This window comes from Eriocheir sinensis, chromosome 16 (assembly GCF_024679095.1).
Source record: "Eriocheir sinensis breed Jianghai 21 chromosome 16, ASM2467909v1, whole genome shotgun sequence".
NCBI lineage: Eukaryota > Metazoa > Arthropoda > Malacostraca > Decapoda > Varunidae > Eriocheir > Eriocheir sinensis.
In genome coordinates, this window is record NC_066524.1 from 21,971,562 (window position 1) to 21,996,393 (window position 24,832).

General features: G+C 44.8%; 1 protein-coding gene across 4 annotated transcripts in view; it reads right to left on the minus strand.

Annotated features, from left to right (window-relative positions):
• LOC126999577 (spastin-like) overlaps positions 1–24,832 on the minus strand; it is a 44,009-nt gene that overhangs the window by 4,110 nt on the left and 15,067 nt on the right. Inside the window, exons 2-7 of one of the 4 annotated variants that reach the window (XM_050862354.1) lie at positions 22,433–22,634; positions 7,159–7,326; positions 5,141–5,386; positions 2,025–2,215; positions 1,559–1,786; positions 54–162 (exon numbers count right to left, since the gene is read on the minus strand). In XM_050862354.1, the coding sequence (XP_050718311.1) occupies positions 54–162; positions 1,559–1,786; positions 2,025–2,215; positions 5,141–5,386; positions 7,159–7,326; positions 22,433–22,553 (1,063 nt within the window). In that variant the 5' untranslated portion in view covers positions 22,554–22,634. Of the gene's footprint in view, positions 1–53; positions 163–1,558; positions 1,787–2,024; positions 2,216–5,140; positions 5,387–7,158; positions 7,327–22,432; positions 22,908–24,832 lie in introns of those variants that run through there. The other 3 variants (XM_050862351.1, XM_050862355.1, XM_050862353.1) reach the window with 3 other exon arrangements.

The window sequence follows — 24,832 nt, forward strand, 5'->3', positions numbered from 1 at the left end:
ATGGCAGAACTACTACTTCTACTACTACTACTACTACTGTTACTATTACTCACCAGGTGGACCAAAGAGCAGCAGACCCCTGGCAGGCGTTCGTAGCCCTGTGAAGAGTTCTGGACGCAGCGCAGGTAGGATAACTATCTCCTGCAGGGCATTCTTGGCTGTCTGTGGGAGGCATGGAGGGAAGGTCAGGTGGAGTAGGGGAAGGTTGGGAGGAAAGAAGGAGGTTGGGGATGAGTGGATGATTAGAGAAGATTGAAGGAAAGGAAAGGAATGAAGGGTTAGGAGGGTTCAGAAAAAGGGAAAGCCATGCAGAAAGAGAGAGGGAGAGAGGGGAAGAGTAGGAGGTTGAGTATCAGCAAATAATTAGCTAACAGAAGTGGAGTAGAGGACCTGGAAACAGTGCTCAGAAGGAAAAGACTACGATGGTTTGGACATGTGAAGAGAGCAGGGGAGGATACAGTGCTGTGAGTTTTGGAGAGATTGGAGGTAGAAGGAAGGAGACCAGTTGGTAGACCTAGGAAAACATGGAGAAGGTGTACACAGGAAGACTTGGCATTGATGGGATTGGATGAGCATTAGGCAGAAGACAGAGTAGAATGGAGGAGAGCCATGAAGCTTCCAACTGCTCAGGAAGAGTGAAAACGGACAGTAAATGAAATGATGATGAATTAGGGAGGAGTGAAGGAAAAGAAGAGGAATAAAGGGTTATGAGAAAAAGAGAGAGGGTGATGAAAGGAAGAAACACAGAAGGAAAAACAGGACAGCCATGGAGAAAGAGAGAGGGAGGAGAAAAGTAGATTAGGTGAAGGAGGGAAGGTCTGAACCACAGCCACAAAATAGGAGAGTTTAGCGCCAAGTTGTTACCCAAAAAGGCCATGTGTGAAATTCAAATACGTGCTGATACAATAACCTTTCTTTGCACTCAAGGTACTTCTTCAAGACTGTGACAATACCTAAAGCAAAACAGAAACATTATTGTACCAGCTTCAATCTGAATTTCGCAAGGCTTTCCAGGTGACACTATGGCCAGATAAGGGTAAAATAACTTGATTTGAGGGAAGAGAGAAAAAGTTGCATCTCAGAAACGTTTGATAAATGCTTCACAGATATTCTGTGCAATGGAAAACATACACACAACAACATAATAATTCCAAATCATTAACCCCTTGACTGGGGATTTCCTACAGTCAGACCTCACCAAGCTACAGGAATGGAACAAAAGGTGGCTGCTACAATGCAATGAAGAAAAATGTAAAGTCCTGCACCTTGGGAGGGGATATCCAGCACACCAATACCACATGGGAAACACTCCACTATCCATCACAGAGGCAGAGAAAGACCGGGGAGTGTATGTTACCAGGCTACCAGTGAAGGCAAAATCCGTGACAATCGCAGTGGACGGGTTAACTAGTATTTTCAATCCAATACCACATGGGAAACACTCCACTATCCACCACAGAGGCAGAGAAAGGCCTGGGAGTGTATGTTACCAGGCTACCAGTGAAGGCCAAATCAGTGCCAATCGCAGCAGATGGGTTAAGTCCCTGTCTCTACCCACCTCCTGACCGGCGATATCCTCCCAAGACACAGGAGCCGAGGAGTCCACGATCTCGTCCATGATGCTGTGAGCGAGGCGACTGTCCACCCCTTTGAGAGAGGCCGAGGCGGTGCGACGGTGGCCATGCACGTGCTTTGGGGTGCTGTTCGACCCGTTTTGGCCGAGCCCTGAACCTGCAGAGCCTCGGCGACGGAGCGGAGATGCACCGATTGGGGACGAGCTGCCGTTCTGTGGAGTTTGGAGATACACAGATTTACATAGCTATTCAGACCACACAGACCTTATATTTCTTGCATTTTCCTACAATTTTCCTTCACATTCATTACCTTATTTCCTACATTCATTCTTCACATTCATCCACTCATCTTCATTTAGCAGCCTACATATTAATTTTTTCTTCACATCTATTCTGAACATTTACTATTTATTATTATTTCAAATATTTATTATTTCCCCTTCTGCTCACCTGCCCCGTTGATGCCTGCCTCCTGAGGGCGGGCGGGGTGCTGGGGTGTCTCGGCTCCCCCGCTCGCCCCTTCGCCCCACCCTTGGCCCCAGAGGACGTTCCACCCAGGTTCCGGGGCAGTGTGTGACTCTTGGTGCTGAGGGCGGTTATCCGGCGAGTGGTGGGAATCTTCTTGTAGCTCTTGGAGTCAGCTGGAGGAGGAGGACGAGGAGGAGGAGGAGGAACAAGGAGGAAGGAAGGAAGGAAGGAGGTGGAGGTGAGAGAAGAGGAGGAAAGGAAAAATATTAGTACAAAAATTGATACCAGTTATCACACACACACACACACACACACACACACAATTTTTTTTAATGAATTTCTATATATATCAAAAACAAATTCTTTTTTCTATAGGCCTAGACATTCATTACAAACACAGTGATATCTAATACATAAACATACATACATATGCAGATGAATACAGTGACTTGTTAACCCCTTCAATACAAGCAGACAAAACATAACCTCCATGCCATATCCTGGTTTTACAGACTACGTAGAATAGTCCAATGACCATGACGCACATACAGCGTCTCTAGGATATGGTTCGAGAGATGAAATGACTCATATACTGCGTCATGGTACTGAAGAGGTTAATATACATAGAGCAATACATGTAATCCTTTCATACGAGTTTGTTAGAGGACTCAATAATAATAATAATGATAATAATAATAATAATGAAAATAATAGTAATAACCAAACCAGAGGAACACAATGAGATAAATGAGAGAGAAAGGAGAAGGAGGTGGAAAAGAAAGCTGGAAATTGAAGAGAAAATAAAGGAGAAACAGATAATGAGAGGAAGGAGGAAGAGGAGGAAGAGAAAACCTGAAACGGAGGAGAAAAACATAATGGAGAGAAAGGAGAAAAAAAAGAAAAGAAAAGAATGAAGAAAAATATTGAAATGAAAGAGAAAAAATAAATGAGAGAAAATTGAAGAAAAAAAAGAAAATAATGAAGAGAAAATGTAAAATGAAAGAGAAAATCAAGGAAAAAAACACAAATAAAAGAAAATAGTAAAAGACAAAAGAAAACAACAAAAAATTGAAATGAAAGAGAAAATAATAAAAAAAAACACAGGTAAGATAGTAATTAAGAAAGCATGTAATTACTAAGGCAGGTGAGCAAACAGGCAGGTGAGGTGTTTGTTAAGCAAGGTGAGGCAGCCAGCATGCTTCTCTCTCTCTCTCTCTCTCTCTCTCTCTCTCTCTCTCTCTCTCTCTCTCTCTCAAGGACAGGCAACCAACTATGAATGTTATAAGACCCAGTTTCTCTCTCTCTCTCTCTCTCTCTCTCTCTCTCTCTCTCTCTCTCTCTCCCAGTCCAGTCCTTTTTTTTTTCCTCTTTTCTTCATGTTCTTTTCCTCACTTTCATATCCTGTGGTGTGTTTTTTTTCTTTGATTTTTGCCTCTCTCTCTCTCCCCCCCAACCCCCCACACCCTCTCTTGTATATCTGGGAGCCCGATACGTTCAAAAGACAGAGATACAGGCAAACAGTGATGCTGGTGACACAGTTCTACACAGCTTCTGCATCTTGAACGGGAAAAATCACCCATGAAAACCCAGTTAATCCTCCCTGTGGCCTTGGGAAATGGTCGTAATGGGGGACCGATATGTTTAAATAGACAGGCAAACAGAGTGATGCTGGTGACAGTTCTACACAGCTTCTGCATCTTGAACGGGAAAAATCACCCATGAAAACCCAGTTAATCCTCCCTGTGGCCTTGGGAAATGGTCGTAATGGGGGACCGATATGTTTCAGAAATGGACCTGAATGTGGAACGGTCTCGGAAGTATATAAGTAAACCTCCTGTCTGCCTCGTGAATGTAGAGATCAATATAGGGTGAGTGATTGTGGCTGAGTAAAGGCTGACTCATGCAACACACTCAGTCACACCTCATAAATTCTCTCGCTCTCTCTTACTCTCACACTCTCTCTCTTTCTCTTTTTCCTCTCCCTCTAATGAGTAAGCTGTTCTCTGTTGATTCAAGTCCTCACTCACCCACTCACATTTCATACTTAGGAGTCTGTGAACCAACTCTCTCTCTCACTCACTCCCTCTCTCTTTCCTCCCTCTAATGAATACCTGTTGGCTGTCTGTTGATTCATGTCCTCACTAACACACTCACTCACTCACATTTCATACTAAGGAGTCCATGAAAAAGCCTCTCTTTCACTCTCTCTCTTTCCGCTCCCTCCAATGAGTACCTGTTGATTATTTTGTCCTCATTAACACTCATTCACTCACTTTTCATAACTAGGACTCCGTGAATGAACCTATTTCCCCTTAGACAAATAGCTGAGTGTATGTCATGACCTGCATCTCATCCCTGGGTCATGCAAAATATTATCACCCAAACATCACACATACTCACACGAAAAAACTCCCATATGCACGACAACTAGGTAAAACAAAACAGGGTATATGTGTAACAGTTCCCCAGCATCTTCAGCAAAAGCTCAGCCATGGGAGTGCAAATGCCTTGAGTCGCCTGGATGCTGTGAGTGAGCTGGAAAAATGTATGTTTCTGTTCAGACGTTGCTCAGAGGTGTGTTGGTCCACTAGTACGCTGGTATGTTATGTTGGTTAGTAGTGCAGCCAGACAGCCAGCTAGTTCGCCTCTGTGCCAGCCTGCCAGCCATCCCATGAAGGCAGAAGAGGGTAAGGAAGGAGAGCAGGAGGATGGAGTAAGAGGAGGAGGAGGAGGGAAGGGTAGCAGACATGGAGAAATGTAGAGATGTATAAAAAAAATGTAAAGAAAAATGAAAAAGAGAAAGGAATAAGTGAAAGAATGAGAGAGAGAGAGAGAGAGAGAGAGAGAGAGAGAGAGAGAGAGAGAGAGAGAGAGGCAAAAACCAAAGAAAAAAACACACCACAGGAAATGAAAGTAAGGACAAGAACATGAAGAAATGAGGAAAAAGAAAAAAAAATAAGACCAGAAATGAAATGAAGAAAGAAAGAGGAAGAAAAAAAATTAAAGAAAAAAACATGAGGAAAAAGAGAAAGTGAGATCAGGAATAGCATCATCATTGCCATCACCTTCACTATCATCATCATCATCATCATCAATACCTTCCTGTCCCTTATGCGGGGGCCGGCGGTCGGGCCTCCCCCCCACCTCCTCCCCCATGACCTGCGGGGCAACTCTGGCGCGGGGCCTGTGAGTTGGGGCGGAGGGTGATGCCCCCCGCCCTCCCCCACTCAAGGCACGTCTGGGGGAGTGGGTGAGGCAGCGTGCGGGGGAGGCCGGGGGAGTGAAGTTGGTAAGGGTGATGGGGGAGGTGTCCAGCTCCAGGCGATGAAGGTGTACCAGCGACTCTAAAAAACACACGCACACACAAACGTACACACGGGGGCTTGATATAGGAGGGAAAAGGTGTGTGTGTGTGTGTGTGTGTGTGTGTGTGTGTGTGTGTGTGTGTGTGTGTGGACAAATGACTCTAAAAACACAGATGCACACACAAACGTACACACAGAGGGCTTGGTATGGGAATGAAAATGTATGTGTGTGTGTGTGTGTGTGTGTGTGTGTGTGTTTCTAGGGGATATGGTGACCTGGAAAGTGTGTGTGAGTATATACCCGCACACACACACATACACACACACACACACACCTAAACATTCCTATATAAGCATTGAAAATCTACAAAACATATCTAACAAACAAACTCCTGTGCTGTGAAGAGTAAGAATGAAAAAAATAAAGAAATTGAAAAGATTTTTATACATAGCATGGAGTATAATATGAAGCTAGGAGCCTTTTAAATCAACACATGAAATTAAAACATATATTAACCCTCCAGTTTCTGAATTACTGTCATTTCTTAACAAACTAAAGGAAATTGAAAAGATTATACCCTTACAGTTTTTGCATTGCTCCCATGAATATTTTAAAACAATGACCTATTAGTGTTTTTCAAGCAACAATTTTATCTAACAGTCAAGCAGAACAATATTATAGATTCTAAAACCATACATATAATGTCTTGGGTCTACACTGTACAGCTAAAGTCCATATTTACAAACATATCAGTGCCCCAGTTTGCCTGTTTGAAAAGCCTATCGTAGAAGTTGCTGGGGTTTTCATGGACTGTCTTGTGACCCTAATGATAGCTGTACCCAGCTTATGCACCTTGAACTGGAAAACCACCCTTGAAAGCCTGGTTAATCTTCTCTATGGCCTTGGGAAATGGTCGTAATGGGAGCCCAGTACGTTTAGAAATAAGTCTCTCATATAAGTTGCTGGGGTTTTCATGGACTGTCCTGTGACCCTAATGATAGCTGTACCCAGCTTATGCACCTTGAACTGGAAAACCACCCTTGAAAACCCAGATAATCTTCTCTGTGGCCTTGGGAAACAGTCGTAATGGAAGCCCAATACGTTTAGAAATAAGCCTCTCGTAGAAGTTGCTGGGCTTTTCATGGACTGTCTTGTGACCCTAATGATAGTTGTACCCGGCTTATGCACCTTGAACTGGAAAATCACCCACGAAAACCCAGATACTCTTCTTTGTGGCCTTGGGAAACAGTCATAACGGGAGCCCGATACATTTGAAACTATGGACCTAATTGTCACCTTGGGGTATGACAGACTACTTACTGCCATGCAATGTTTTAAAAGATGAAAGCGTACACTGCAAAGCCATTGACAAGTATAGTGTTTGGTATTTATAGGCAGTTGGGAATTTTGCGGACATAGCTACTAGGACATGAAGGGATGGTGGTGGTGGTGGTGGTGTTTTGTGAGGATTAAAAAAGGGTTGAACAAACAGCCAGATCAAAAGAATGGAAGACAAGGCCAATAGGAACACCAGTAATAGTGATAATAAATAATAATGATAATAATAATAGCAAGAACTACCACACGCAACATCAACAACAACATCGCAACACAGGAAACACATCAGCAACACACACACACACAAAAAAAAAAAAAAAAAAAAAAAAAAACTCATTCCCCTCCTCCTCCTCCTCCTTCCCTCTTTCTCCCTCTCTCTTCCTTCTCATCCACTACTAACACCACCATCACCACCACCACTACTATCCCCCTCTTCTTCCTCCTCCTTCACCTCCCTTTCCTTCCTCCTCACCCAGCATGTCCAGCCTCTCCTTAGCCATGAGTAGGTTGGTCTTCATCTTCTCCTGGAGCCGCTGTGCCCTCTCGTAAGCCTCACCCTTGCCCACGCACTCCACTGCTATCCCGGCCTCCAGCTCAGCGATTCCCCTCCTGTACATCTCCATGGCTGCCTCCTTATTGCCTGGAATGAGATGGAAGGAAGGTGAGAGACTGGGAGATAAGGGATGCAAGATAGAAAGGATGGGTGAACAGATAGATGGAAGGATAGAGATGAGGTAGGAAGGCCTGTGTATCTCCATGGCAGCTTCCTTGTGGCCTGGGATGAGATGGAAGGAAGGGGAGTGGTTAGGAGATGAAGGAGAAGATAAGGAGATGAGGGATGCAAGGTAGAAAGGATGAATGAACAGATAGATGGAAGGATAGAGATGAGGTAGGAAGGCCTGTGTATCTCCATGGCAGCTTCCTTGTGGCCTGGGATGAGATGGAAGGAAGGGGAGTGGCTAGGAGATGAAGGGGAAGATAAGGAGATGAGGGATGCAAGGTAGAAAGGATGAATGAACAGATAGATGGAGGGACAGAGATGAGGTAGGAAGGCCTGTTATCTCCATGGTAGCCTCCTTGTGGCCTGGGATGAGATGGAAGGAAGGGGAGATGAAGGAGAAGATAAGGAGATGAGATGCAAGGTAAAAAGAAAATGTAGGATGAGATCTGACTTCATGAAACTAAAAATGATGAGAAAAAAAATATATGGGTAGGAATAAGGGAAGAAGGACATAGGAGTGAAAATAAAAATAAAACAAAATAACTGCAAACAAAAAACAGAGTAAGAATTTTTATGGATGATGAAAGAAAGATGTATAAGAAAGAGGAAGATGTGGGAGTAGAGATTAAATCAAAACATAATAATCACTTACAAATAACACAGAAAAAGGAAAGTACTAAGAGAAATCAGAAAACATAGGAAAAATTATAATGCATGATAATTTAAGAGCATAAAAAAGATTGACAAAAATAAATATATGAAAGAAAGAGAAGGAAGAAAGGAGGAAGAAGGACACAGGAGTAAAAATAAAAATATAACATAATAATCACTAACAAAAAACAGAGTAAGAATTATTATGCATGATAATTAAAGGGCATAAAAACATTGATAAAAAAAGAAAAATATGGAAGAAAGAGAAGGAAGAAAGGAGGAAGAAGGACACAGGAGTAAAAATGAAAATATAACATAATAATCACTAATAAAACAGAGTAAGAATTATTATGCATGATGAATAAAGGCATAAAAACATTGATAAAAAAAGAAAAATATGAAAGAAAGAGAAGGAAGAAAGGAGGAAGAAGGATGTAGGAGTAAAAATATAATAATTACTAACAAAAAACAATGTGAATTATTATGCATGATGAGTAAGGGCATGAGGAAGATTGGATTTCACAGTTCCCTTGAAAGGAGGCCCGTAGCTAACCACAGCCCTAAGGGAGGGGGTTTACTGTGACCAATGCAATTTCCTTAGGCCCATATCTGTTGTTGTTGTCGGTGGTGGTGATGATGATGGTGGTTGTGATGGTGGTGGTGGTGGCGAAGGTGGTATAGTTCAAGATTTTCATACCTTTTTCAACCTTCAATCTGTCTACCTATGTATATATCTACCTACCTAACTTGTCAACCAGAATAGAACAGCTAGACATGAACAGATAACAGACAGAGCAGAACAGATGGACAAATAGACAGATAAATAGATATATTGATAAAGGAGGATGAAAATGAAGAAGATGAAGAAGAACAAGAAGATGATGGTGAGACAAAAGGGAGGTTTTAAAAGTACTAGAAAATAAAAAATAAAAAAAAAATAAAAAAAATAAAAAAATAAACTATTCAGGTATTATTTCGTTCTCTGCAAAGAAAACCTTCATGTTGTTGAACCAAAGAAAACTAGACCACAGAGGAGGAGGAGGAGGCATGGCGGGGTTGCGTATTGATCTGAGGGAACACACACACACACACACACACACACACAGAGAGAGAGAGAGAGAGAGAGAGAGAGAGAGAGAGAGAGAGAGAGAGAATAAAGCAGGAAAGAAAGGAGAGAGAGAGAGAGAGAGAGAGAGAGAGAGAGAGAGAGAGAGAGAGAGAGAGAGAGAGAGAGAGAGAGAGAGAGAGAGAGAGAGAGAATGTAGGAAAGGGGAAATAAACGGAGGGAAAGAAAGGAAAAGAGAGAGAGAGAGAGAGAGAGAGAGAGAGAGAGAGAGAGAGAGAGAGAGAGAGAAAGTAGGGATGGGGAAATAAACGGAGGGAAAGAAAGGAAAAGTGAGGGAAAATGGAGAGAGAGAGAGAGAGAGAGAGAGAGAGAGAGAGAGAGAGAGAGAGAGAGAATGTAGGAAAGGGGAAATAAAGGGAGGGAAAGAAAGGAAAAGTGAGAGAGAGAGAGAGAGAGAGAGAGAGAGAGAGAGAGAGAGAGAGAGAGAGAGAGAGAGAGAGAGAGAGAGAGAATGGAAAGGAAATAAACGGAGGAAAGAAAGGAAAAGTGAGAGAGAGAGAGAGAGAGAGAGAGAGAGAGAGAGAGAGAGAGAGAGGGAGGGGAAAGTAAGGGATGGGGAAATAAACGGAGGGAAAGAAAGGAAAAGTGAGGGGAAAATGAGAGAGAGAGAGAGAGAGAGAGAGAGAGAGAGAGAGAGAGAGAGAGAGAGAGGACAAAGGATAGAGACATTTGCCAAGTTCATTCACAAAGGAAAGAGGACGCAGACACACAAAGGTTGACATGGGAATGACACACACACACACACACACACACACACTGTCCTAAAACGTCAATGATCCTTCCTTTCTACGTATCTCTCAACCTGACATTCCACCTCGTACTACCACTACTACTACTACTACTACTGCAACTACTACTGAATGATGACCCTTATGATGACCTCTGCCCACAAAAATCTACCAAACTTATGGGCCTATAATACGTGTGCTGGGGCGCCGATATGTTGTTGAATGACCCCCTAATCTCACACTTCAATTGTCGTAGTTGGGAAGAGGTTACGTGGGGTTGAAAAGGGGTGTATGTGGGGTAGGGAAGGGGTTCATGTGGGATTGTGAGGGGGGTTATGAGAACTTGTAGGGGGTTGGGGGGTTATAAAAGGATTATAGACGGATTATGTGGGGTTCAGCGGGGTTGTGAAAGGGTTATGTGAGATGGAGGGGGGTTGGGCGGGTTGTGAGGAGGTTATGAGTTGTGGGGGTTGCGAGGAATTGTAAGGGGTTGGGGAGAGTTATGTGGGTTGTGAAGGGGTTGTGAGGAGTTGTAAGGGATTAGGGAGGGTTATGTGGGGATGTGGGGGGTTGTGGACTTGTAAGAGGTTGGGGAGGGAAATGTGGGTTGTAGGGGGTTGTGAAGGAGTTATGAGGACGTATAAGGGGTTGGGGAGAGTTATGTGGGGATGTGGGGGGTTGTGAAGCGGTTATGAGGACTTGTAAGGGGTTGGAGAGGGTTATGTGGGTTGTAGGGGGTTGTTAAGGGGTTATGAGGAGTTGTAATGGGTTAGGGAGGGTTATGTGGGTTTTGGAGGGGTTGTGAAGGGCTTATGAGTTGTAATGGGTTAGGGAGGGTTATGTGGGTTGTAGGGGGTTGTGAAGCGGTTATGAGGAGTTGTAATGGGTTAGGGAGGGTTATGTGGGTTGTAGGGGGTTGTGAGGGGGTTATGAGGAGTTGTAATGGGTTAGGGAGGGTTATGTGGGTTTTGGGGGGTTGTGAAGGGCTTATGAGTTGTAATGGGTTAGGGAGGGTTATGTGGGTTGTGAAGGGGTTATGTGGACTTGTAAGGGGTTGGGGAGGGTTATGTGGGGATGTGGGGGGTTGGGTAGGGGTTATGTGGAGATGTGGGGGGTTGGGTATCGGTAATGTGTGGATGTGAGGGGTTGTGAAAGGGTTATGAGGTCTTGAAGGAGGTTGGGGAGTGTTATGTGGATTCTGGGAGGTCGTGGGGGGTTGGGGAGGGTTATATGGCATTGTGGGGGTTGGTAAGAGGTTATGTGGGTTGGGAAAGAGTTGTGGGGGGGGTTGGAAAGGACTACGTAGGAGTGAGGGGGTTATGTGGAGTTGGGGAAGGGTTTTGGGGGGTGGGAAAGGGTTGTGGGGGGTTGGGTAGGGGTTTTGTGGGGTTGGGTAAGGGTAATGTGTGGTTCGGAGTGGTTGGGGAGGGGTTATGCGGGGTCGAAGAGGGTTATGATGGGTTTAGGGATAAATTTCAGCAGCGACATCGGTCTTCTAGCATGGAATCGGCGTTTCTGTTCATCATAGTTGCTGTGGTGAGTAAATTATGCTACTAACAATGTACGTATGTGTGTTTTAGGGGGTTTGGTGGGGTATGAAGGGCTGTGTAGGGTTGGAGGGTGGTCCATGAGGGGTTGGGAAATGTTTCTAGTGGCGACTGTTGGCAACTTTCAGGTGGCGTCATGAAGCCAGTAGCGTCACTCTATTAGCCTATGTCAGAAAGAAGGGAGACGAAGCAAAACCGGTCACAAGAAGAGGAAGAGGAGGCGAAAGTGGTCTGGTAAGTGCTGCCGCCTGCCAGCAAGAATGTGTCAGGTAGGGGAAGAATGTTGGATCCGAGGTGACACGGCGAGACCGCTTCGTGTATTTCCTTTGCTTTTTCCTGCTCCTTCTTGTTCGTTAAGAGTGTAAGACAATGGTTTCCTAAGACGTGGGGAAGCTGTAGGCATAGCATACAGTGGGTGGCTGGTCTTCCCACAGCCACAAACCATCACTTGAAGCAAATAAGTAGACGCGTAGGCAGCCTCCTCCATGCGCGGCCATCCACCCCCGCGCAGGCCTGGCAGATCTGGCCTTTTTGCATGTTAGAGACGTAATACAGTGGTTTACTTAGACGTGAGAAAGCTTAAGGGATGATATAATGCATAGTGGTCTTCCCATAGCCACGGAATAGCCCTAAATAGACATGTATGCCGCATAATCTCCCTGCTAGTCTCCGGACCACACACCGCCGCTCCACCCACCGTCTTGAAGTTACCAGTCTGCTCCACTCGGAAAATCGTCCTCCTCGGTTTCTGACTAAACACTGTCCCACTCACATCAATAACAATATCCAATCGAACACTGTACACAAAGCTTAACTATTGGTATAGGTTACACGGGCGGAAAAGATTGATATGGGCGCCTAAACTTCATTTCTGTCGTGTCTTGAAGAGCAGTCGTTCATCTGCCATCACCCTCCCTCCCTTGCCCGCCACGTTCCAAATCTGATCATCCCCTGCGTCCCTATATAACTTATATTTCCTAAGGCCGAAAAAGAGATGTTCTTCTTGGGTTCAGGGCACAGAAGAAGGGTCAAACTACCACCAGGGTCATAAGCTACCCATGGAAATGCCTAACTCCTACGAAAGCCTTGTCTATCTAACCACTACTGCTACCACTACTACTATACTAACTACTACTACTACTACTACTACTACTACTACTACTACTACTAGAGAGGGAAAGGAAGGAGAGGTAGGGGAGAGTAGGGAGAAGGGAAGGAAAGGTAGGGGAAAAGGGAGGGAATCAAGGAGGAAAGGTGGAGGGGAAAAGGAGGGAGGTAAGGTAGGTGAGGGGAAGGGGAGAGAAATCAGGGAGGATAAAGTAAGGGAAAATGGAGGAAAGGAAAGGAGGAAGAAGGAACAAGACGAGGAGAGAGAGGAAAAGAAAGACAGGAAGAGAAGGAAAATAAAGGAGAAGGGAAGGAAAAGGAGGAAAGGGGAGAAGAGAAGGTAAGGGAGCGGAGAGGAGGTGGAGCGGAAAGGGAAGGACAATACTAGACAGGTTGGTGGTGGTGACGGTGGTGATATTTCGCGGTCATTCACCCTCTCAAACAGACACAAGCACAGACATGAATACTTACACCCACACCCACACACCCACAGACATACCTTCACCCGCCTACAGGACAACGAGCCGTCAACACACACACACACACACACACACACACACACACACACACACACACACGAGGGAGATAATTATAATATTCTAAGTTCTTCATCGGTATCATTATCTTCTGTAAGAGGCGTCAATTAAATCTTTTTCGCTTTCTTTCTTTTCTTTTTAGTCTGGGGCGTGGGCGAGAAGATTGCAAACATTATAGAAGAAGAAGAAATAGTAGTAGTAGTAGTAGTGGTGGTAGTGGTGGTAGTAGTAGTAGTAGTAGTAGTAGTAGTAGTAGTAGTAGTAGTAGTAGTAAAAAGTAAGGTAGCAGGTATACATATCAACTACAAAACCTACAAAAAAAACATACAATTAAATAAACAAATGACGAACGAAGAAATAAAAAAAGGAAGGAAGGAAGAAAAAGGAAGAAAAAGGAAGAAAAATCAATCCTGAATCTGCAATGCCACGTAAAAAAATCAACATACACCTCCATTAACAAAAAAAAAAAAAAAAAATCTCCCTCACAACTGCAAGCTCTCAAAACCCCGACAGGAATTGCGCAAAACTACAGGTAAAAAAAATGCTAATTAGAGGACAAGGCCAGACAGGTAAGGGGGGGAGGGGGAGGAGAGGAGGGGAGGGGAAGAAAGGGAGGTGGAGGAGAGAAAAAGGATGAGGGAGGTAAAGTAGAGGAGGAAAGGGAGGGGAAAGTGAAGGAAAGGAGGGAGGTAAGGTAAGTGAGGGGATGGGGAGGAAAATCAGGGAGGAAAGGGAGAGTAAAGTAAGGGAAGGGGGAGGAAAGGAGGGAAAGGGGAGGGAAATCAGGGAGGAATGGGAGAGGAAAGGGGGAAGAAGGAACAAGATGAGGAGAGAGAGGGAGATAAAAATGGGGAGAGGAGGAAAATAAAGGAAAGGAAAAGAAGGGGAGGGGAAGCAGAGAGAGAGAGAGAGAGAGAGAGAGAGAGAGAGAGAGAGAGAGAGAGAGAGAGAGAGGGGAAGGGAGGAGGGAGGAAAAATAGGACACCATAAAAGAGAGAATGGAGGGAAGAGGGGAGGAAAGAGGGGAAGAAAGGGGAGGGGAGGGGAGGGGAAGTTGGTTGCTGACATTTGCCGCACTAATCCATATCTTGATACTAGACTTCTCCTCCCTCCTCCTCTTCAACCCATTTCCTCCCCTCCCTAGTCCTTCACCCCTTACACTCCTCTCTTCTCCCCTTTTTCCTTCTCTTTCCTCCCCATCACCCCCTCCTCTCCCTTTTGTTCCGCTTCCCATCACCCCAAGTGTTCCCCTCTCACACACACACACACACACACAAACACACGCACACACCAGACAGTTCCTTCGATCTTCCAAAACTGTGTCAGACGGGAATAGAACTGACTGACGGATCGATTGGCTGACTAACAAACCACTAACTGACTGACTGACTGATTGAACGACTGACTGACTAACACACCTACCAACTGACTGACTGAACGATTGACTGACTAACACACCTACCAACTGACTGACTGAACGATTGACTGACTAACACACCTACCAACTGACTGACTGACTGACTACACACCTACCTACTGACTGACTGATTGACTGACTAACACACCTATCTACTGACTGACTGATTGACTGACTAACACTTACCTACTGACTGACTGATCGATTGGCTGACTAAACCAACCAACCAAGTGACTGACTGAATGGCTGACTGATCGATTGGTTGACTAACAAACCAACCAACTGACTGACTGACTGGCTGACTAACCCTTTTCTCTTCCTTTTCCATCCCATCCCTTCCCATCCCATTCCATCCATTCCCTTCTCTTCTCTTCCCTCCCACCCCACCCCTTCCCTTCTCTTCCCTTCCCATCCATCCCTTCTCTTCCCTTCCCTTCCTTTCCAGACAGAGATAGATAGAGAATGTGATCTATATCGATATACTCTTAAATAACACATTAATCTTGGACTATTCGTAATACACACATTACTACCCACGGCAAGCGACAAGCCAACGAAATATTCCACTAACTTGCAATCCCTTCCGCCCGGTGACTCGGTTTACAGGCTGACCGGATAATCTTGTATTCGAGTGAGATCACTTTTTTTTTTATATTAGTCAACTTTGGTTTCATTTCTGGACCCCCCCCCCCTCTCTCTCTCTCTCTCTCTCTCTCTCTCTCTCTCTCTCTCTCCTTTTCCTATTCTTTCCTTTCTTGTCTACTTCCCTTCCCTTCTCTCTCGCTTTCCTCTTCCTTCTACTTTCTCTCCCTCTCCCTTCCTTCCTTATTACATTATTTATTCCGTTCCTCTTCCAATCCTTCTTTCATTACCCCTTTCAACTATTTGACTCCCAAGGGTTTAGATAGATAGATAGATGGATAGATAAAGGGAAATATAAGAAATCTAACAAAAATAAACACAAATAAAATAACACAATATTGACAGAGTACGAATTTGAAAGAAAAAAATAACACACACACACACACACACACACACACACACAGATAGGAGCATAAGCAACAATGGGAAGGAAACAAAGGTATATACTATAGGTTTGTATACCTCAAAACAACATAATCTTCAGAAAGTGTTAATCTGAATACAAATTAGATAATATATAGATTCCAAAGACCCTCTGGCGCCCTGCCCGCCCTGGACCCCTGCCAAGAGAGAGAGAGAGAGAGAGAGAGAGAGAGAGAGAGAGAGAGAGAGAGAGAGAGATGATAAGGTCACAGTGTGGGAGGAAGTAATGGAGGTAAGGTAGGAGGGAAGGAAGGAAGAAGAGGGAGAGGAGGAGGAGGAGGAGGGAGGGGGGAGGAGGAGGAAGGATAGGGAGAGAATGAATGGGAAGAAGGGGAAAAAAAGGGAGATAAAAAAACAATGTGAGAGAGAGAGAGAGAGAGAGAGAGAGAGAGAGAGAGAGGGGGGGGGGGGGGGATAGAAGAGGGTGATTGTGAAGGGGAAGAAGAAAGGGAGGGAGAGAAGGATAGGAGGGAAGAGGAATTGAGACGAGAAGAGGGAAAGAGGAAGGGGAGGGAGGAGGGAAAGGGAGGAGGGAAGAGGAAAAGGGTGAAGGGGAGGGAGGAGGGAAGAGGACGAGAAGGAGGGAAGAAGAGGAGGAGGAGGAGGTGGAAGGGAGGGACAGGAAGGAAGTGGTCGGAGTTAAACCTTCCAGACCTGAGTGTGACATACGACTCACGCTTCAACGACTCACCCACCCACTGACTCACCGACTGACTCACTCACTCACAAACTCACCAATCAACTAACTCACCGACTGACTGACTCACCAACTGATTAACTCCCCAACCGACTAACAGACTAACTGAATGACTGACTATGCTATCAACTGACTCAGCTCGCTTCTTGGTAATGAATGGAGGGAATGAATGAAGGGAAGGAAGGAAGGAAGGAAGGGAGGAAGGGCCAACCAGCGTCATAAGAATAAGAATACAAATAATAATAATGAAAAAAATAGGAATGAATGAATGAAGGAAGGAAGGAAGGAAGGGAAGGAAAGAAGGGAGGAAGGGCCAGCCAGCGTCATAAGAATAAGACAATCCCTTCTAAGTCCTGCCCTTCCAAGACCTTCCCCTCTAAGTCCTATCCTTCCAAGACCTTCCCCTCTAAGACCTTCCCTTCCAAGACCTTCCCCTCTAAGTCCTATCCTTCCAAGACCTTCCCCTCTAAGTCCTATCCTTCCAAGACCTTCCCCTCTAAGACCTTCCCTTCCAAGACCTTCCCCTCTAAGTCCTATCCTTCCAAGACCTTCCTCTCTAAGACCTTCCCTTCCAAAACCTTCCCCTCTAAGACCTTCCCCTCTAAGACCTCTCCCATTACTAAAAAAAAAAGAATGAATGCAGGATTGAAGGGAATGAATGAAGGGAAGGAAGGGCCTGCCAGCGTCACCCTTCCATTCCCTTCACAAACAGGTTACTCCATAAGACACCGGGACAGGTTACGTAGGGAAGGAGAGAGAGGGAGAGGAGAGGGAGGGAGGAGGAGAGGAAGGGAGAGAAGGGATAGTGTTAAAAGTGAGAAATAGTAAGTAGTGCGCTCTCTCTCTCTCTCTCTCTCTCTCTCTCTTCCTGTTTCATATTTTTTCCCCATTATTTTTTTTCTTTAGTATTTACCCATCTCTCTCTCTCTCTCTCTCTCTCTCTCTCGAGCAGGAATAAGCAAGGTTGGCCATGTATTGTGTTACGTGAAGGAGGAGACAAGTTCACCTACACTATTCTCCCACGCACCTTACCTCCCTCCCTTCCCACGTGTGTGTGTGTGTGTGTGTGTGTGTGTACAAAGTCTTTCTGGTGAGGAATATAAACAATGGGTGAGGTTTTTTTTAAATATTATACTATTTACTATCTGTGTGTGTGTGTGTTTCTGCCCAACGGTTATGCTCTCTCTCTCTCTCTCTCTCTCTCTCTCAAAAGAAGAAAAAAAGAAAAAGAAGAGGAATAAGGAAGAGGAAGAAAAATAAAAGAAATTATCACCACCACCACCATCATCGCCATGACCTCCAGACACGATCCACTTTGACCCCTTGACCCGTCCTGACAGTCAGTCTCCCCCCCCCCCCGCGACCAGCTGGCGTGTGTTGACCAATCGATGTTGACCTATATTAGCAGACCACCGTGACCTGACCCAATTATTCACAGGTGGTCAGGTGAGGTTAGGGAAGGGGAGGGGGGGAAGGTCAATTTCGGAAGGTCATAATATTTGGTTTGGGTCTCTCTCTCTCTCTCTCTCTCTCTCTCTCTCTCTCTCTCTCTCTCTCTCACACACACACACACACACCCACACACACACACACAGAGAGAGAGAGAGAGAGAGAGAGAGAGAGAGAGAGAGAGAGATCAAGGCAGGCCGGAGTAAAGAGAAGATAAGAAGCGGAAGGAAAAAGAGAAACTTATGCAGAAGAGGAGGAAGGAGGAAGGGAGAAGGAGGAAGAAGGAAGGAAGGAGGAGGAAGAAGACAAGGAGGAACCGGAGGAGAAAGAAACTCTCGCGCGACCTTGAATTTTGATCGCATTTACCTTACAAGTGAAAGTACAATGATGATAATAATAAGAATAAGAAGAAGAAGAAAAAGATGATGGAGAAGCAGGAGAAGACAAAGAAGAATGATAATAACAGCAATAAATAATAATAATAATATTAACTTAAGCCTAATCACACACACACACACACACACACACACACACACACACACACACACGCACGCACGCACGCACGCACACACACACGCACACACACACCGTCTGGAAGTGTCATGACTCACACACCTTGTCAATGACCCACATAAAGTTGGACAGGTGTGCGTGTGCGTGTGTGTGCGTGTGTGTGTGTGTTATTTTGATACATACATAAATACATACACAGACAAACGCACTACGCTAATTTCTGATTCACACACACACACACACACACACACACACACACACACACGCACTGTCCCTCACTGTCTGTCAATCTGTCGCGTCATAATAATAGTGGTGGTGGTGGTGATGGCGGAAATGGTGGTGACGATAAAAGTGGTGGTTTTGGGTGTGGTGGTGGTGGTGGTGGTGGGTGTGGTAGTAGTGGTGGTGGTGGTGGTGGTGGGTGTGGTAGTGGTGGTTCAATCAATAGTCTGGGAAGGAGGAGGAGGAGGAGGAGGAGGGGCAGAGGAAGGAGAGAGAGGAGGAAAGATCTGTGGAAGGATGTAATGGAGGTTGAGAAGAGGTAAGGTAGAAAGAAAAGGAGGAGGAGGAGGAGAAGGAGGAGGAGGAGAAAGAAGAGGAGGAGGAGGAGAAGGAGGAGGAAGAAGAGGAGGAGGTGTCATCAAGCATACCAAACATGAAAATGCTCTCTCTCTCTCTCTCTCTGAACAATACGAACAAATAAACAAACAAACATTCAATGACAGACGGACAGACAAACGCCAATTATGTGTTACTTCCACTTCCTCTTTCCTTCCTCTCTCTCTCTCTCTCTCTCTCTCTCTTAAAATCACTATATATATATATATTGCAAATTTTTACTCCTTCATTTTAACTTTTTTTCTTCTTTAATATTTTCTTCCATATTCGTACGTGGAGAAATAATGCAATCTTTTACTTTTTTATTTTCGTTTCTAATTTCCTCTTATTTTCCATCTTTCTAATTCACTATTTCCGTTCTTTTTCTTTCTTATTTCCTTCCATAATAATCTTTGGGGTACGAGGATGATTTCCCTTTTAGTTTTTTTCTCCTTTATTTATTTCCCTGATAGTCTTTCCATGGGAGGGTACAAGGAGAAGGAGGAGGAGGAGGAGGAGGAGGAGGGGTCTGAGGGATGAATCAATTACTAAGGAAACTCAACCCCTAAGATTTGAGGCTTCACCGACGGCCCCCTTGACTGATTAACACTCTCTCTCTCTCTCTCTCTCTCTCTCTCTCTCTCTCTCTCTCTCTCTCTCTCTCATTCTTTCTCCCGCCCTTCCTCCTTTAATTAAATAGTTGTTAGAAGCTTCCTATTCTCTCTCTCTCTCTCTCTCTCTCTCTCTCTCTCTCACACACACACACACACACACTTGACTTTCTAGGAACAAGTTGACTCAATTTCTAGAGCGATGAACGACTCTGTAGCCTTGGACACACCTGTTATTTTTCCTCTTCTTATACTTCCTTCCTTTTTTGTACCATAATGATTGCTACGCTACCCATGACTTGCTCCGACACACACACACACGCAGAGAGAGAGAGAGAGAGAGAGAGAGAGAGAGAGAGAGAGAGAGAGAAGGAAAAAATGCGTCTATCATCTCCTTTATTGCATATGAAAGAGAGAGAGAGAGAGAGAGAGAGAGAGAGAGAGAGAGTAATGATGCTACTCTTTTGAAACTTGTAGTACTCATGTTTTTTTCCTCCTCCTTCTCCTCCTCCTCTTCCCTTTATCTCCAGCAGCGGCGCGTGTCTTCACCTGTTCACCTAATTAACCATTTCCGCTGAGAACCAGAGCCAGGAGGAGGAGGAGGAGGAGGAGAGGAAAGAAGAAGAGGGAAGAAGAAAATGAAAAAAAAGGAGAAGAAAAAGAAGAATAAAGAAGAGGAGGAGGAGGAGGAGGAGGAGGAGGTGGAATACATAGGAGGAACAGACACCAGAAGACCTGTCGGTCTATGGCGATGGAAGAAGGAGAGGGAAGAAGAAAGAGAAGAAGGAGAAAAAGAAGAAGAAAAAGAAGGAAGAGGACGAGGAGAGGAAGGAGGAGGAGGAGAGGAAGGAGGTGGAGGAGAGGGGAGAAGAAGAAGAAAACGAAGACAAAGAACATAAACAATAACAAAAAAGAAGAAGACGAAGGAAAAGGAGAAAGAGGAGGAGGAGATCTAAAGGTGAGGGCCTCTGATGAGTCTTACTACTTCCTACCATGATCACTTTTGCTCTTAACACTTATGGAAGATTAGAGTCACCGGCATGAGAGGCTTAACCTGATCCCTCTCACTCACCCCTTCACCTTGGCCTTTGTGTCTGAGCCTTTCGTGAGCAGGGATACATCGAACCTCAGGGCAGTATAATTAAACCTAAGAAACGCACATGTAACCCCTCGACTGCGGATTTCCTACCAGAAGACTTCACCAAGCTACAGGAATGGAACAAAAAGTGGCTGCTACAATTCAATGAAGAAAAATGTAAAGTCATGTACCTTGGGAGGGGATATCCAGCATACCAATACCACATGGGAAACACTCCACTACCCACCACAGAGGCAGAGAAAGGCCTGGGAGTGTATGTTACCAGGCTACCAGGGAAGGGATATTCAGCATACCAGTACCACATGGGAAACACTCCACTATCCACCACAGAGACAGAGAAATACATGGGAGTATATGTTACCAGGCCACCAGTGAAGGCGAAATCTATGCCAATCGCAGAGGACGGGTTAAGAATAAGTCTCATTTGACCTGTTTTTCAAGGTGTTGTCAGCAAGTTTTGTTGATTTCTTTATATCGCTTATTATGGCTACCTTTGTAATATGCCAGCCCCTTCCCCTCCCCGCTGTCAAAATACTATCTATATATTTGGCTATTCTAATATATTTTTCCACCATTATATCTGTTTCTTGATTTCTTTATATCGCTTATTGTGACTGACTTTGTAATATGCCAGCCCCTTCCCCTCCCCACTGCCAAAATGCTATGTACTTGGCTATTCTAATAAATTTTTCCACCATAATATTTGTTTCTTGATTTCTTTATATCGCTTATTGTGACTGACTTTGTAATATGCCAGCCCCTTCCCCTCCCCGCTGTCAAAATGCTATTTACTTGGCTATTCTAATAAATTTTTCCACCATTATATTTGTTTCTTGATTTCTTTATATCGCTTATTACGAATGACTTTGTAATATGCTGCCCCCTCTCCCCCTTCCACTGCCAAAATGCTATGTGCTTAGCTACACTCATAAACTTCTCCATCATTATATTTAATTTAATTTTATTTAATCAAAAGCTATCAATTACTGCACTGTATCGAGAGACCAAAATACAGGTCATAATGTAAGTTTTAACCTCACGTGAGATAGCTACTGTAAAATCAATGCTATCCTTTCTTTGTGGGGTAGTAAATGAGCTCAGTCGCTAGAAAAGACAGTGGTTCTCCGAGAGGCTCATGACGTTCAAGGACCCAACACAAAACCCAAGAGAAAAAACAGAAAATACAAAACGTAATGGGAATTTTAACCCGTTCGCTGCGATAAGCATGGCTTTGGCCATCACTGGTAGCCTGGTACTAACACGTACTCCCAGGCCTTTTTCCGCCTCTGTGGTGGATAGTGGAGTGTTTCCCATGTGGTATTGGTATGCTGGATATCCCTTCCCAAGGTGCAGGTCTTTATATTTTTCTTCATTACATTGTAGCATTGCATTGTTCCATTTCTGTAGCTTGGTGGTGTCTTCTGGTAGGAAATCCGCAGTCAAGGGGTTAAGAGGTACGGTAAGGGAGGCAGTAATCATAAGGGGGTGCCTATATGCCTCTTCTCTTTAAGGTTTCCAACATGCTAGTCATAGTTATTTTGGGTAATATTGAAGGAAGGGTAAGCCACCTCTTGTGAAGTTAATACTCACACTATGGATTCTTTATTCGGTTCCTGAATGAAGTGCAGTGATGAATGACTTACGGAAAATAGAAAAAAATTGATATGATAACACAAAAGCGTTAATGGAACTAAAGCATGATGCAGCACGCCCACCTCCTATGGCTGATCCTTAGGCAATGACTGGGTGATATTAAATTTATGGTAGCCATCTCATGTGAGCTTAACCCCATGACTGTGAATTTCCAACAAGAAGACATCACCAAGCTACAGGAATGGAGCAAAAAATCAATAAATACAGAAAAAAGGTCACATTCACTCACCCTCATTCTCCTCGTCGATCTTGAGCGCCTTGGAGATGTACTCAAAGGCCTTCCTGTGGTGGTGTTTCTGCCTGGCCAGGAGGGGGTCACCAGGCCCGGGATTATTACTTTTCGGGGGCATTTCTCCCTCTTCCACCACCTCCTCCACTAGCACCGCGCCTCCACCGCCTACCCCAACACTGTCAAGCTCCGTGGGGGCGGCCTGATGATAACGCGTGTGTGTCAAGTAGGAACCCGCTCGGAACAAGGTCTTCAGTAACAGGTAAATGTGGTATAGCAACGTACGGACGACATTAAACAGTAACACAACGGGGTAGGACGCGATGTAGAAGTTCTTAGTGTGTACGCTCAGGCTGGACGGCGATTTGGTCCCTCGGTCCTCGCCCTTTTTCGATTTCTTTGGAGACCTGACCGGGAGCCTCCTCAGCGAGTGTCCTCCATCTCCGCTGTTCATGGTGGGACTGTGACGTCACGACCCTCCGCTCCGCTTTGTTTACATCCGGAGAGGCCCAGCGGTGTCAAGTTATCGTATATACACTGCATCACATTTTCGTATTTTCTGACCGATAACTAGAACGCAAGGGAACGAAGACCACCAATATTTAACAGTTTGAGCAATAACTTTAATTTTCTGTCGTTGTTTGTGTGGTTACGACAGCCTTAGAGCTGAAAAATGATAAATGCATGTTCAGAGTACGACAATTTGGCACAGCTCCCAGAGACTCTATGAACGACAGTGTAGACTAGAGCAGCAACACTGACACTGTGAACGGAATCCAAGTCGCCATTGTGCTTCCAGGGCTTGGTTTATCATTACATACTGAAACTCTGTACTAAGAAGAAACAATATGGATTACAATGTTTGAAATAAGGATAGATAGATAGATAGATAAATAGATAAACAAACAGATAGATAGATATATAGATAGTTAGATGGATAGATAGATAGGTTGAGAGAGAGAGAGAGAGAGAGAGAGAGAGAGAGAATTCCAATTTCCAACTTTTCCTTCCACGTAGACCCATTCCTAGACCTCCGAAACCCGCGTACATTTAAAATTCTTAGCCTGTCCTTACACCAGGGATGGAGTGAATACAAGAGTTGGGTTTTCGAGTACCAATACGTCAAATTCCAGCGAATACGAATACAAACTCGAATACACTAAAATGGTTTTAATTCGAATACAAATACGGATACTTAACGCAGTGCCCCCTCGCCGAGACAGTGTTGCAGCTAGTGACTCACCCAACTGACATATATTCTGTCTCTCCTTGACCTCAACAACCTGTCATTATTATGCTGCATGAGGGAGAGAAGGAAAACACAGAGGCAATACCCATACCAGCTCGCCTCCTGTCCTCTCCGGCTGTTCTAACGCAGTGCCCCTCTCGAGAAGACATTGTTGCAGCGAGTGACCGCCCGTTGACATATATTCTGTCTCTCCTTGACCTCAACAACCTGTCATTATTATGCTGCATGAGGGAGAGAAGGAAAACACAGGCAATACCCATACCAACTCGCGTTCTGTCCTCTCCGGCTGTTCTAACGCAGTGCCCCCCTCGCCGTGACAGTGTTGTAGCTAGTGACACAGCCCATTGACAATTATTCTGTCTCTCCTTGACCTCAATAACCTTTCATTATTATGCTGCATGAGGAAGAGAAGGAAAACACAGAGGCAATCTTTCTTTTTTTGCTGCAAAGGAGACTGCTCAAGGGCAACAAAAAGAGTGCAGAGAAAAAAAAAAAAGCCGCTACCCACCGCTCCCATAATAGACAAAGTAAAGAGTGACCAAAAGAGAGGTCAATTACGAGTTTTGTCCACTCTGGCTGTTCTAATGCAGTGCCCCCTCGAGAAGACAGTGTTGTAGCCACCCGCGACCTTCCCCGCCCAAAATAGCCCACGAATACCCCGGCTTGAATGACCGGGTAACATTTCATATACTACGGTGTACGATGTGGCATCATAGGCAGCTGTGTCATGTATTAGTATTCAGAGCCCACGACTTCCCTACGCGTCCGTCAGGGCCTCCAAAGAAATAGCCCAAAGCGGCGCGGGAAACAGCGGCGCGGCACTGGCAACGTTTTATCACATTTCGGAATACACGGGGTATCTTCCTCTTCTTCCTCTTGTGGGCGGCACTGGCTTCCTCTTCTTCAGAGGGATGATGCTTGATAGAACCCTTGCCGGTCAACATCAACACAGGAAAGGAAGTGTTATGCAAATACAGTTAATCTTCGTTCAGCTGATCTCAAAGGTTTGGGTAGCCCTGAAGTCCTTAACTCCACCAATACCTTGATACTCTTCCCCCTTATTCATCTGTCAATGTTATTTTCTGTGTGTCTGAGGGCGATTTCAGCTTCCACGACCATGCAGAAGCTTAGTTTCTTCTCAAATCGTAAAT